Raw genomic sequence first — 15,721 nt, forward strand, 5'->3', positions numbered from 1 at the left:
AACATTGTAAATGTATTACTTTTCTAATAACATTTTATTAATTAAATAATGCTCTTTTCCTTCAAACAAATAACAGTTGCAAAAGTGTTACAGTGTATCATATAATTATGTCAGAACAAACCGAAATTAAATTACCTCCCCAAAAAATGTGAGTAATACCTTGCTTTACTTTTGAAAAGAGAAAAAGTAGTTAAACAAAAATATTGCTCACCTCAACTTCCACATTGGAATCGGTTTCATGGTGCTTTACAAACTGGAACAGCCAACCAAGTTCGTTTAATATCGAAGGATTGTTCTTCTTGTATCCACCTGGGTCGCCACTTCTTCCATGGACTTTTTTCTTAGCTTTGACAAACTTGTCTCTCAGATTTTTTCCATACTTTTCGTCAAAAAAACTTCTTCCTTCCCCAACGTCTTTGCAATTTCTCTCCAGGAATTATGTGCCATCTGACAAAGTCGCCTCGAAGTCGTTCATCTTCGGATGCGGCGCCGCGCGCAAAATGTCGCGCAAATTGGGTCTTGCGAAACCCAACGCGCACGACCGCCCACACCGCAATGACGTCATTTTTGCCGCGCGCACCTTCGCGCTCGCGTCGAGTATAAACCAGGCTTGACTGTACAGTATGTAGGAATTTAGATCAAACTTTGACCTGTGGAGGGCAGGAATACGCTCGATCAGCAGCGTCTACACTGCCGGAATCCTACAAGAAGAAGAAGAAGAAGAAGAAGAAGCCATCACATAGCGTTCTTCTCTTCATTTTCTTGTTTGTTTACAGGTAACTGCAAATTATAACGCAAAACACACTTTTGATTTAAGTATAAACACTGTTAATATAATACGAACGAGTTGCATGTGTTTAAAGCTGATATTTTATACTTTAGTAAAAGTTGTCATGAGTTCAGTGCGGTTAGCATTAGCATTAGTGCTCCACGATTAGCGCGAAATAACGCCACATAAATGGTTAACGTAGAAATAATATCCGTATCTATAAGAGATAATATTGTTTAGCGTTATGAATTATATTTATTTACATACGTGGTCATTTAATCTGTGGTGATGTCTGTAAACTGTGTGTTATGTTACATTTGAGTGAATGTATTTGAAGAGTGAATTTCATATGTCTCGTCATTCAAAGTAATACATCAGACAACGAACTGAGTATGTTCTCCACTGAGAATATGGATTGTATTCTAAATGTATTTTTACATCATTCTCATGTTATTATTTAGATAAAGGTTAAATACTAGTGAAAATTATATATATATATAAATTTATATTTATATATATATATATATATATATATATATATATATATATATATATATATTATTGATTAGTGTCACTTTGGCAATTGTAAATGCTGAATATGCAAAATGTTTAAAGTTGTTAATGTTAAGGCATTACTATGCAAAAGTCATACATGTGTTGACCATGTAATGTGCTGAACGGTTGTAATATGCATATACTTTTATTGATTCATTCGTAGTAAATGCAGAGACGAGAAGCCATCACATTAGCGTTCTTCTCTTCATTTTCTTGTTTATTTACAGGAGTACTAGATGAACGGCCATTAAACGTAAAGAAGAAGGCGGACCGTCCGCTCTAGGGCACATCTCTAACCGGCATGCATCTCGCGGTGATCACTGGCGATCGGTTCTGCACAGATCTCAAACAAGCCTAAGGGCATGACAATTTTGGACTGGAACGCAGCACAGCACAGGAAGACACTGATTTGTTATTTCTCTTTTCTTTTATGCTGACTTTGTCTCGACAAAAGCAATAAAGAATCAGCGATCAGTGGAGTACGAAGGGGAAAACTTTACAGAACAATTTGATAAGTTTGTTTCTGAACAAGTTTGTTTCTGATCTTTGTGATTCTCATGGTGATTTATTTTTGAAACCGTCGTTCAGAAAGTGAAAGTAAAGTTTAGATTGCTGGAGCTCAAACAGTGAAAATGGCTTCACTAAATGTCTCTGAAGAAGAACTTTCTTGTCCTGTGTGTCGTGAAATCTTCAAGGCTCCTGTTATTTTATCCTGTAGTCACAGTTTCTGTAAAGAGTGTCTTCAAAAGTTCTGGAGAATCAAGAAATCTCAGGAGTGTCCTGTCTGCAGGAAAAGAGCCTCAAGAGGTCCTCCTCCAATTAATCTTGCGTTAAAAAACTTGTGTGAGTCGTTCCTGAAGGAGAGAAATGAGAGGCGTTCATCAGGGTCTGAGGAGATCTGCAGTTTACACAGTGAGGAACTCAAACTCTTCTGTCTGGAGGACAAACAGCCTGTGTGTTTAGTGTGCAGAGATTCAAAACAACATGACAATCATAAATTCAGACCCATCAGTGAAGTGGTTTCATCATATAAGGTAAGACAAATGTTTCTTGATTCACATGTAAAGAACCATAACGAGTCATAAACACAGATCATTCCGGTTACTAACGTAACTTCGGTTCCCTGAGATCATAAGCAACGTTTTATGGGGAAAACGTTTTTCCCCAAATACTGAAGCCTGACACATGTGTGCACCTGCACAGACACATTGCTTTTGAGTCCGCCAAGCCGGACAGGGCCGACTGCCTATTTAAGTCGTGCTAAAATAAAATTTTGTCTGAATTTTTCTACTAATTAGCGGAAACATCGACTTGCATACAGTAGCACGACAAATTACGCAATGCTCGTTTCTCGTTATCTCGGAAACCAGTACGTTAGTAACTGGAACGTTACCTTTTGATATGGTTCACTCGCCTTGCGTATGTAACTGACACTGTACTCGATGCGTCCACACGAGCGTGAAGGTGCGCGCGGCAAAAATTACATCATTGTGGTGTAGGTGGTCGTGCGCGTTGGGTGCGCAAGACCCCGGGCGTTTCTCAATATGCGTTCTTGTCTGTACTTGTGTTCTTGTGGACTTGTGAAACGTCATCAGTCGCTGCCCAAGTACTGTCCCAATACACAAGTTTGCATTTTGGCAAGAACGGTTAAAAATTCTGGAAGTGTTCTTGACACGCCCATTTTACCGAGGATGCATCGGTTGCTGTGAACTTGACGGTAGAAATATCCCAGCATTCATTTAGGCATTCGAGGAAGGAGAAGGCAGGTCAATACAAGTCGTTTTTCTACTATTTTGTACGCTATTTCATCACTAAATTCACTTCTGAGAACATTTGATGCGAGAAATAAACTGTAGATTTCAAATATTGGCATTTTTACAAAAATTTATGGCGAATCGAAAATGTGCTCAAACGTTTTCGGAAGTGAGAATCTCCATAAGCGTTGCTTTATTGTTATGAATATACATTATATTGTAGTGTACAGTTGTAGAGTAATCCCTTGAGCTGAGGGTAGGCTTGGGCGATAAAGCCTGGCTGTTATCAATAATTCTCGTTATGTTTGGGGACTGCAGACGGCGTCTGTGCGAGGGTATTATTGCGCAATAACAGCAAGAACACATCGTCTCAAACTGTCATCAGCGTTCTGTGCGCTCGTCACCTTGTGAGTTCATTTTTCCAAGAACAACTAGCAAGAGCGTGTCGGGTCGGGCCGATATTTCCCGCAACTGTCCTCGGGCCGGGTCGGGTCGGGCCCTTGATAAAGCACGTCACATGTCATGCGCAGCGTCTCGTGCACTCGCACTCGCAGTCTCGCACGCGTGACACATCACACCTGCTGTGCGTGCTGTAGCATATATTCTGTAGCTTGCTTGAAGAAGCAAAGAAAAAAAAATAAAACAGGAGAATTAACTTTGAGCAAGTTTGGAGGAAAATCGGAGGTATGGAAACATTTTAAATAGTCGTGGGGAGTGACAACATATGTGTTGGCTTTGTCTCGTGCATTAAATGCAGCACGCTGCCATGACAGCAAAAAAAAAACAAAAAAAAAAACGGGGACTTCGACGATGAACAGACACATGAAGTGTGTCTTGCCATGACAGAAATTATGATAGTAGTCAGCCTCAGCCCTCGATGTCCTCTTTTGTTACTTTTCCGATCCATTCAATTATTTCTGAATAAACAAACAACGCAGTTTACATGCTTCTTCCTTGTCGCATTATTCATTAAGATAATAATTAATAAATGCATGCACAATTGTGAATATGATAAATGTTACAGATATGTTTTATATGCACAAAAAATGCCTTTTAACGTGCAAAATTCAGAATTAAATGAATGTGCTGCAATTTGTTCAAAAAGAGAGTCTGTACGTGTTTTAGCCATTGAATAAGCACATTTAGTTTCAAGTTTGTTAAGTTTTGTTTTGAAGAAAGCTTTTCTTTAAAGTGAATTTCGTTTAGTATAAATTGTATTTTGATTTTAATACATTTCTCATCAACCAATTGCCTGGATTTATAGGCCTAAAAAGCAATTTACCAGACATCACGACATGGAGTCGCGGGCGCGCCGCGGTCACTTACACCATTTGAAACTCGCGCTGTCACCGAATTTTCAAATGCACATCTTGCTTGTTGCTCACACACACATATTATGTTGAAATAACAATATGTTGAAGTAACATTATTAATAATAATTAATCTTTAAGAATATTTGATTGAATGCTGAATGTTGTGCTTGTCCAATTTAATAAAATTAAAACTTTAGTTGTGATAATAAAATAATTGAATATTTAATATTGAGTGGCCAATTTTTGCTCATTTATTAATAGTATTTATATTATATAACTGCGCAGCTCCCCCCTGTAGCCTAAATGAGCACAGCAGCACCTGCGTTAAAAAAATTCTGGCGCCGCCCCTGGTTTTAACGGCCGACATATTAAAAATGGTCGGGTTTAAATCGGGCTCGGGCTCATAATTACAGTGAACGTGTCGGGCCGGGCCGGGCTCGGACACAACGGGCTCGGGCTCGGGTAGGGTCGGGCTTGATCTAAGCTCTAAGAAACACCCCCCATTTCGCTTGCCGCTTTTTTTGTAACAGCACGTGCGGCTCCACATCCGAAGATGCACGACTTAGAGCCAAATCTGGCCGAGCTCGAACTCTTCACCACACCGGCACCCAGTTTGCACGTCTAAATTAGCTGCTTAAATTTAAAAAAAAATTGTATACAATAGCATAAAAAGTATTTTTAATGAACAAAGATCCATGTTTAATAAAAATGTTAAGGAAACATAATGAAATGTTTAGCGAAATAAGAAAATATGTAAGAGATCGTTAATTTAGTTTTGTTGTATACACATTCTCATATCCATATATTTTGTTTTATTGTCTCGAATAATAATCTAAGTGTTTACTGGGTTTTACACAATTCTCTTTGTATTGTGGTATTGGTGGTGGTGTACTAAAATAAACATGTCACGTGTGTATAGCTTTCTTCTTCTCACCGCTGATTCCTGATGGTTTAGAGGACAATTACTCGAGTCGCCCCCTATCATTTCAAAGTACAACGGCGAGCGCGTCAAGTATAAACGTCTCGTCCGTTTGGGGAGGTGCGCGCGCAGTCTGCGGAGACTCGCGCTGTGGAGCCAGGCGACAATATAAACAAGCCCTTACGCATTTCAATAGCGCCGTGTTACTACTTTTTCACTGTATTGTCTTCTCTTCACTGTAATCTGGTGTTTTAATATATTTTTGTTCAATTCTAGGAGGAGCTCAATACAGCACTGAAGTCCTTACAAGAGAAACTTAAACGCAATGAAAAAATGAAAGCAGAGTTTGAGAAAACAGTTCAACACATCAAGGTGAGGAAACAGAGACGAGAGTCATTTTCATTACAGCTGTTGATCACTATATACAGTTATGATTTGATATAATGATTCCAGTTTATTATTTCTGTAAATGACTAGCAGCAATCTGCTTCTGGATCCGTTTTATGTCGGGTATCCGAGTTTATCTTGGATATTAATGATGTCGATTGAGATGATTGAAGTGAATGTGCTTTGATTTCAGTCTCAAGCTGAGCACACAGAGCGTCAGATTAAACAGCAGTTTGAGAAGCTTCATCAGTTTCTCAGAGATGAAGAAGAAGCTACAGTCACTGCACTGAGGGAGGAAGAGGAGCAGAAGAAGCAGAGGATGAAGGAGAAGCTGGAGGAGATGAACACACACATCTCAGCTCTTTCACACACAATCAAAGACATGGAGGAGATGATGAAAGCCAATGACGTCTGCTTTCTGAAGGTCTGATTTCAGATCATTGGTTGATCATTGGTTGATTGATTGAGTTCTTGATGATAAATGGTGTGTTTGTTCTGCAGGAGTTTCCAGTCTCAATGGAAAGGTGAGTGATCTGCTCCTGTCTCTGGTCTCTCTGGTTCTGATCCAAAGCCACTGCAGTTCTGACTCCTGAATGTTCTTCCAGAGTCCAGAGCTCACAGCCGGATCCACAGATGGCTTCTGGAGCTTTGATTCATGTGCCACGATACTTGGGCAACCTGCCGTTCAGAGTCTGGAAGAAGATGCAGGACATCGTCCAAAACAGTGAGTCTGACAGCAGGAGATCTGAGCTGGACATGATGGATGGGTGGAGAGTTAGAGGCTCAAGTAGCCTGATTAAAGGAGAACTCCGGTCAATTTAAAAAATTTTAATGTGAAAGATATGGATAAAAATTTTTATCCATATCTTTCGCATCTACTGCAGTCAGATTCACTCGTGTTCACTCTGAAGGAATCACTCACATTAGCTGTGCACTTGTAATGACACATCAAGGATGTTAAGAGGCTAAGAGCAGGTTTAAAACTTGCCCTAATGAAGTCAACAGGGTGCAAATTTTAAAAAGAGGATAACATGATGTAGGCAACACCGATTTTTGTCGCTGTTCTCTGTATTGACAGCACTCCAAATTTACAAAAAAAATGAGCTCAATGTTAAAATTGACCGGAGTTCTCCTTTAAACGTCAATAACAAAAAAATAAAAATAAAAAAAATAACTAGGGAATCACTAAAATGAGAGAATGATTCTGATTGTATTAAATTTAGCCTATTGTAAGTTGCGATCGATAGTGGATAAGTAGGCTATTACTGACGGTAACAAGGTTGCGCTGGTTAGGCTCGCTCGAGGAGAAATCCAAACAAATGTAAACTCAGTTTAAACTCTGTTAACCCTCTGAGGTCGACAAACGCGCCGGCGCGTTTTGCTGCATTTTCTCCACATTGTAGCACTATAAACTTAAATTTCTCCGTCATTTATGGTCATACAGAAAAAAGAAATATAAAAAAAGAATCTGTGGTATTTCTACTTTTGTATGTGTCCACTTCCAATCAAATCAAAACATTGTGCTTTTGTAAAATAAAGAAAATAAACAGGGTGTGCGTTCTGCCTCTCCGTCGCGGTGAACTTTTTTTTCTTGAGCACGTCTATAAACTGAAACAAAACTCAGCGAATACTTGTCACACATTTATGAGCCATACACCTTTATAAACATTTAAGTGTGTACTTTTAAATGATCGGATTCAAAACGAAAACAAATATTCTCTGTTTAAGTAATTTGTATAAAACCAACAAGATGTCCAGCTTCTCAAACGCTTCCTAATTATTTTTTAATTTACCACGCCCACTCGCGCAAAAGATATTCACATGCAAATCTCCACATGGAACGCGATCACCCTCATTACCTCAACAACAAAACACTTCACTTCACTTTTTCGTCGAGTTTGAAAGAGCTTAGATTGGATTTACATCAGAAGAAGAAGAACGATATTTGAAGACAAGAAAGATAAGGTAAGAAATTCTTACATATTAGTTTGCTATTGTTGCATAAATTTCACATTGCAGTTGAACTGTTGCTAGATATATGGTGAATATTATAATATTTAGACCCGTGTTTACTGTTACTGTGTTTGTGGATATCTGCTCAAACGTAGATATGTATATGGTAGGCCTAACCATAATGTTTTATATTTGAGCGCGATCGCGTTTGAATGTATCATATTTTTGATCGCGATCGCGTTTGAATGTATCATATTTTGGAAAAGCAAAACGCTCCAAACGGCTTCATGTTTTTACTATTATCTCATTTCATATCATCATAACGAATGGAAACATTTGAAGTAACATGATAATCAATATATTTTTCTCTAGCTTAGTTGTTACTGAAATCTTTTTGAAAATATATATAGGCTGCTATATTGTTATTATTTTATGCAGCACTGCGCATAGCCTATACCTACAAGGCACAACAAAACTGGTGTTCATTATATAATATATTGTTGGAAACATTTGTGTGAGTGTGTGTATTCTGTGAATTTTAAAAAGCAATTTTAACAAGAAAAATCTAAAATGTATTCCCAAAATCGTGCAGGCCTTTCTCTTGATATCAGTATGTTCACTTTTTTTTTTTTTCAGGGCCCAGATGCCACTGAGTCCTGCTGACTTCAACATTCACAGTACATGTCTCTGTACATGAACATGGTAAAGTGAAAATCAAACACCTTAGAAAATGAAAGGTATGTACAATGTTTTTAGGAATGGCACAAAGGTCTCTTTCTTCAATAAGTGCTTTTTTGTTGTGTATCTTTGGATTATGTTGTGTTGTAAATAAATCCAAACAATTTTAAAAGCCATTCTTTTTTAAATCTCCTCATTCTTTGTGCAAGGGTGGTCAGAATGATGGGCCCTGATAAGCTCCTAATAGGGCCATTAGGGAGGTTCTTTGTCTTTCTCAGGTGTGGAAAGCTTTCATATTAATGAGATGATCCGCCCCTTCGCATATTGCTTTATCACACAAAACACGTCGTAAATTTTTTAAATCAATATATTGTCTTCTCTGAATGAGCAGTCAGGGTGATTCTCACATAGTTTTAGAGCAAATATTCTAGGCTACGTCATACAATTTTCAAAAGTCTTGTGAAGAAATAATCAGTAGGGGTTTCATGACCTTATTTCAGTGAGAATTTATTTTTGTATTTTCACAAACCACGCATAAATGTCATTATCTCAAAACTACAAACTTTTACATACATGCTGCTGATATATTATTGTAGCAGAGTTTGTGCTGAATACAGTGTAATTAGACTTTAGCCATGAAAATGTCACAAGTAACAGAAATAACCACAAATGTCAGAGCATGTCAGAACACCTCCAGGACCCAGAAAACAGCTCAGACCCCAGAGGGTTAACAACATACTGCCAGTGCCAAAATTCAAAATGTGTTTTAATATTTTTAACATATGATACAGTTTAGCAACCTCACACGACGAGTGCTGTTTTCTTGAGTACCATCACGACTGGAAATGTGACATTGCTTTTGATACAACAGTTCAATAAACAGTTCAAATTAAGTCACTTACATTTTAGACACAATATTGACTTTTTGTTCTGTTTCAGCAGCGAAAATAGTTCCAAACAAAGATCACAGCAGAACCGTAACGCATCTCACAGCAACACTTGACCGTGTTTTCATTACTGAATGATTCAGCGTTTTGAACGAACTGGCTGAGTCAAAGATTCAATGCCCCATTCATAAACATCTGTCTCATGAATCAGAATGAACTCATGAATGAATCAGTTGTTTGAACGAATCGTTTGAATGAATGACTCAATGACTCGCTCATTAAGACGGTCACCTGCCGCCTCCTACTGGCGGTTTACTTTCATGTTTAAAACTATCATTCTTTCCTACTTTTCTTATTTGTATATTCAAAAATATTTAAACCGATCTCATATTCATAACATTATTTAATGCAGTTGTAAATTTTCAGTGCAAATGATTTAATTTGATCAGCCCTTCCTTGGGTAACAACAGCCCTATATTATCTTATTAGGCTATTCCAATTTAATCTATTGATAAAATTTAAAACTAAAGAAGCAGCATACATTTAATAAGATTTTTTTGTTTTGGGGTGGGGTGGGGTGGGGGGGATGCCCTTTAAAGGTGCAGATATGACAATATGCAGATTTAAATATATCAGAGCTGAATGAACACCGATGAGGATATTTCTTCAGAATAAATTATATTTACTGCTCACACACACCAAAAAAATTCCGGACAAGCAACTTTTTTACTCGGACAAGTGAATGACAGATTTAAACAAATTATTTACTTTTAGCTTCTGACCAAGGCTGTATCTCAATACTAGTTTTACTTGATCTTAGTGCTGCGTTCGATACTATAGATCACACAATACTCTTAGATCGACTACAAAATTATACTGGTGTTCAAGGACAAGCATTAAGCTGTTTCAGATCATACTTAACTGACCGATACCATTTTGGCTATTTAAATGGAGAAAAATCGACCATAACTCCAGTAAACTATGGAGTGCCGCAGGGATCTGTGTTAGGCCCTCTATTATTCTCAATATATATGCTGCCACTTGGAAATATTATAAGGAAACATGGAATTAGTTTCCATTGTTATGCTGATGACACTCAAATCTATATTTCATCACGGCCAGATGAAAACGCTAAATTATCCAAATTGACAGAGTGTGTTAAAGATATAAAAGATTGGATGACGTGCAGTTTTCTTTTATTAAATCCAGATAAGACAGAGGTACTAATCATCGGTTCAAAAAACCGCCCACAAAACCTCTCACAATACAACTTTAACATAGTAGGATGTCCTGTTACTTCATCCTCTACAGTAAAGGACCTGGGTGTTATACTAGACTGCAACCTGTCTTTTGAAAATCATATTTCATATGTTACAAGAACAGCCTTTTTCCACCTTAGAAACATTGCTAAGCTACGTAATATGCTATCAGTTTCTGATGCAGAAAAGTTAGTTCATGCGTTCATGACCTCGAACTTTAGGGCTTTTCAGTGCATTCATTACTATTTTAATATGAGGTGAGACGTCGCTATTAAAGGATAAGCTTCCAGCACTTCGCCCACCAGAACCGTTTTCGGAACCGAAACCTAGGAATTTCACACGGTTCCGGTATTTTTTCAAAAACAGTACCGGTTCTGGGTTCCCAACCCTAAGAACAACTGAAACTCAACTCGACACTACAAAAAAAAAAACATAATTGACAATGACAATAATTAATGATCACAATTAAACATTAGTGTAATATGTATGATGGGTGTGACAGTGTCACACTTATACCTTATAGTAAGTAGTAAGTGGTGCTTTGCATACCCCTCCCAGCCCCCCCCCCCACACCCCCAAAAAAGGGCTGCTGCTTGATGTTGTGTTGGTAGTAAGAAATATTGTGGAGGTGGTAAAAAAGGTAGTAAATTCATCTCTATGATTCCTGCATATACCCTGATGTTGCTAACATGATGAACAATTAACATTTTTTTTAACATGATGTTAACACAATTACCATGTTCTTAGCATTATGCTAACATGATTATCATTTTGCAAACATGCCTTTAACAAAATGTTAACACGATTAGCTTGTTGCTAGCATTATGCTAACACGATTGTGATGTCTCATCAGCTCCTGTGATTCTGGATCCAAACACTGCAGATTCAAGTCTCGTCGTGTCTGATGATCTGACCAGTGTGAGATACAGCTCATATAAACCTGTTCCTGATAATCCAGAGAGATTTGACTGTTATGACTGTGTTCTGGGTTCAGAGGGTTTTAACTCAGGAACACACTGCTGGGATGTGGAGGTTAAACAGAGTTCAGACTGGACTGTTGGAGTAACTACAGCATCAAACCAGAGGAAGGGACGTGTTTTCTTCAACACTGATGTCTGGAGTGTGGAGTATCTTGATTTTTATTTTGAGGAGGATGTGCCTTTAGATTCTGTTTTTCTTGTTAAACAGAAGCTTGATCGTGTGAGAGTGAATCTGGACTATGACGGAGGAACGGTGTCGTTCTCTGATCCTGTAACTAACACACATCTACACACATTCACAACCACCTTCACTCACACACTCTTTCCCTTCTTCTGTTGTTGTGACTCTCTGAGGATCTTACCGGTCAATAGTCAGTAAACGTCACTCCTGTAGATCTGGATCTTCCTGCTTTCATCATGTTTCCAATATTTAATCCATATCACATGAGTAAGAGTGCTGTTGATCTGAATATCAGTACGGTGGCTGTGATTGGGCCGTGATGATCACATGACTGATATCCAGCACTACAGCAACACTCAGATCAATAAACAAGAAGTTTTCATTTATATTCCACTTCACACAATTAGACCGATTAGAGACCGTTTTAGCATTCATGTTTTCAGGATAATTGACATTTACCCGATTATTTCAGTCAATGTGTGTTTATTAATTTCTAAACTTTTGTACATCATAATTATATATGATTATATATCATTTTTTCTTGTATTGCATCAAATCTCTGAAGCAGTAAATTCTGCACATTCTCAGTGTTTGAGGTGAAATGATCATTTGTTCATTGGAATAAATGGATGTAAAAGGTTTTTGCTGATGATCCCTTGAACTATGTGTTTTAAAAAAATAAAATGTGATTTAATGCTCAGAGTGAAAGATGAAATGTTTGGGATGATAATTAGGGTTTAAGTCATGGAAACAATACTTGTTCAGAATGAGTGGGAACCCAAAATGTTTATTTGTGTTTCGCCAGTGAAATAGATATAAAAGAATCCAAAATAAAGTAATAAATAGAAGTATAAGAAAACTTGAACAAGAAAGACTTGCTGATGTAAAATCAGTCCTCAGTCCCTGTGAGCAGCTTTACTGACATCTAGAGGTCAAACTGAGCAACTGACTCAAAATCGCAATGGCTTCATTACAACATGACAGTCGACAATAATAAGAAACAGCTAAAAAAGGGATTTGCTCACCATCCTAATGTTTCACAGCTGGAGGATTTATTTAATTGTGTGAAGAAGGGGTCATTAGCCAAGTTTCCATCCACATTTTGTGCTGTTTTGTTATCAACAAAGTGAATATGCTGGAAAAAACCATTACGAAATTTGCCATATCCAGCCTGTTTCCATTCAATTGGCCTTTTACCGATAAGATGGTGTGCGTGATGACGTCACGAATGACGAAAGCGATTTGTCGCATATGTTTTGGTGTATCGCACAAAAAAAATCTGCCCTTGAGCCGTTTCCATAGTTGTTTTCTTTTTAAATATCACAAATTCTACCTTTTGGGGCTCCACAAGTCACCACACCAAACAAACAAACAAACCAAAAAAAAAAAAAATGGAGAGAGTATTCAGGCAGTTTATTGAAATTTGCCAGCTTACTGTCATTTTAGTTTCACAAATAATTGCAAGTATCCGAAATATGAGAAGACGACGGCAGAATAAAGCAGTTGCTCATCTGATAGGGCTCAAACTAACTACCCTTATGCGACGAAGCCCAAGGGTCTGGGAGAGACCACTAACTGCGACGAAGCCCAAGGGTCTGGGAGAGACCACGCAATAAGGCGTTCTGGGAGGAAGTGGTGGAGAGACACTTTACAGAAAGTCTCTGGCTGCAACATTTTAGAATGACACGGCCGACGTTTGAGATGCTGAGTGGATTCATTGGTCCTGATGTTGCGCCCATCCCAGGTTGCCACCGACCACCGGTTCCGACACGAAAGCCGATTGCCATCGCCCTGCACAAGCTGGCAACCTGCGCCGAGTATAGAGTAGTGGGCCAAACTTTCGGGGTTAGTAAAACAACCGTCCATCGATGTATATATGCTGTATGCACATCTATTAAAGAAAAATGAATGCGGCGTTATATCAGGCTGCCAAATGTAGCGGAGGCCAATGAAACTCCATACCGTAATTCCTTGGCGCATCTTGTGCCACAGGTTTACAGTGCGCTGGATGGCACGCACATCCCAATTCTTCCCCCGACAGAAGGCTACCGCGATTACATTAATGGCAAAGGATGGCCATCTATTAGCCTGACTTCGTCATACTCATATTCTAGTCAGAAAACTCTGCACTCAATTGGATAGACCTACAACCAATCAGAGCAACGGAGTAAATGACACATGTCCTTCATTCATATTTTCAACCAACAAAATGTCGCGGGCGCGGCTCTCTGTTCCTCTTTTAAAATGAATGCGCTGTCGATATCTTCTATGACTTCTATAAGGGAGGAGTACGTACAAATAATCAATCCAATATCAACTTGTCATCAAATAATACCATGTCTAACGTTACCGAGGAAGCATATTCACTCTGTCAACTTACCTAACACTCCTTGACAGTTTTTCAGCATCCCTCGGTCCCTCCACCACCCCGAATCCTCACTCTTGTCTTGTTCTCTCACAACCAGGAACACAGGGGGAGTATGGCTACCGAGCCCACAGCCCTCTCCTCGGACAGCATGTCATATACGCATTTATTCTATCTTACTTATTTGTGTGAACTCATGACATCTCATATAGCCTACCCATTTATTCTATCTGACTTATTTGTAAATGTAAACTCGTGAAATCTCAATTCTCCAGCAGCAGTCGTCTTTGTTGTAAACTAATTCAAATCAAGCGCTCTTGGTGACGTAACCGCAGACCATCTGTCCATCATCGATTAAAGCCCGCCCTGGCAATTTGATTGGCTCGGCCTTCTGGGAGACGAGCATAATTACTCCTCAATGGATCGAGTCCAGACCGAACTTCCCGACCAAAAAATGTTGTGGGCGGGGTTCGGGCTGGCACCCAGGCTAGCCATCTATTGTTCTCCAGGCACTTGTTGATGACAGGTGCATGATACGAGACGTGTGTGTTGGCACTCCTGGGAGTGCCCATGACGCATGTTTGCAGCCTCAGATCTGTACAGGTAAGCCTAACCATACAACATGCTTAACCAGGCCCAAAATAGCTTTACACACAATAAAATATCTTTCAAAGTTGTGCACTGTAAAAAATATTAATTAATCTAATTGTATTTGACAAAAGATTTGGAGGTGCTGTATTTGGCCTCGGATTTGGAGGTGCTGATTCTCATCCCAGCCGCTTCACACTCGCCTGCAAACCATCCCAGTGAATGCTGAAGGTTCTGGTCTGATGGGGCCAGCATGACAACATCATCCTCAAAAAGCAGAGACGAAATCGTGTGGTCCCCAAACCTGACACCCTCCAGCCCCTGGCATGCACCTAGAAATTCTGTCCATAAAAATTATGAACAAAACTGGCGACAAAGGGCAGCCCTGCCGGAGTCCAACATGCACCGGGAAACAGTCTGACTTATTGCAGGCAATGCGAACCAAGCTCCTGCTCCGGTCGTACAGGGACCGGACAGCCCTTAGCAAAGGGCCCCGGACCCCATACTCCCAGAGCACCCTTCACAGGACACCGCGAGGGACACGGTTGAATGCCTTCTCCAAATCTAGGTCGGATACTCTACACTGCCGTTTGGCCCAAAGGCTCAGGGAAGCGACCCTCTCGTTCACTGGGGTGAACTCCAACACATGGCGGCTGAGCTGGGGGGCTATAAGCAAACATCATAGCTCCTAGGGTCAAACATAGCACAACAACATAGCTCCTAGGGTCATTCGGATACTCAAACCCCTCCACCACGGTAAGGTCCGGAGGGGCTCGAACAAACTCGAACATATCAATACTCATTTTATTTGTAACAAAAATAATTGGTACATTTTCTTTATAAAGATTTTATATATGGCCTATATTTAACCTGTTGTAAAGCTTTGTTGTATGATTACCACATTTAAGGAAAGATAAAAACAGATTAATTTCAAATAAGACATTTATTCTGGTACATTAAAGAATATAAAACACAGTTGCGATGTTTTTTTGGTTGCCTCAAACCAGCCATCACCTCAGATGCATGAGCATGCCTTTCTGCAGCATTAGCACAACGCTCAAAACATTGAACAGCTTGAGAGATAACAGTGGCAATTAACTGAATGACTTGCTGATCTCGTTCTGCTTGCTCAT

At 39.2% G+C, this 15,721-nt stretch overlaps 1 protein-coding gene across 1 annotated transcript; it reads left to right on the forward strand.

Moving 5' to 3' along the window:
* The first annotated feature begins 546 nt into the window (after positions 1–546).
* LOC308680500 (zinc-binding protein A33-like) lies at positions 547–12,335 on the forward strand. Its single transcript, XM_081348636.1, has 7 exons — positions 547–776; positions 1,552–2,358; positions 5,587–5,682; positions 5,891–6,121; positions 6,199–6,221; positions 6,303–6,421; positions 11,328–12,335. Exons 2-7 carry the CDS (start codon positions 1,957–1,959, stop codon positions 11,831–11,833), a joined length of 1,377 nt encoding a protein of 458 aa, XP_081204762.1. The 5' UTR covers positions 547–776; positions 1,552–1,956; the 3' UTR covers positions 11,834–12,335.
* The last annotated feature ends 3,386 nt before the right edge of the window (positions 12,336–15,721 follow it).

This window comes from Scardinius erythrophthalmus (assembly GCF_964197995.2).
Source record: "Scardinius erythrophthalmus genome assembly, chromosome: 20".
Lineage (NCBI taxonomy): Eukaryota > Metazoa > Chordata > Actinopteri > Cypriniformes > Leuciscidae > Scardinius > Scardinius erythrophthalmus.

Excerpts from the sequence above, each read along its gene's own strand:
- LOC308680500 (XM_081348636.1), top strand. The coding sequence starts at position 1,957 with ATGGCTTCACTAAATGTCTCTGAAGAAGAACTTTCTTGTCCTGTGTGT. Across the intron at positions 2,359-5,586 it reads AAGTGGTTTCATCATATAAG|GAGGAGCTCAATACAGCACT; the intron begins GTAAGACAAATG and ends GTTCAATTCTAG. Across the intron at positions 5,683-5,890 it reads AAACAGTTCAACACATCAAG|TCTCAAGCTGAGCACACAGA; the intron begins GTGAGGAAACAG and ends CTTTGATTTCAG.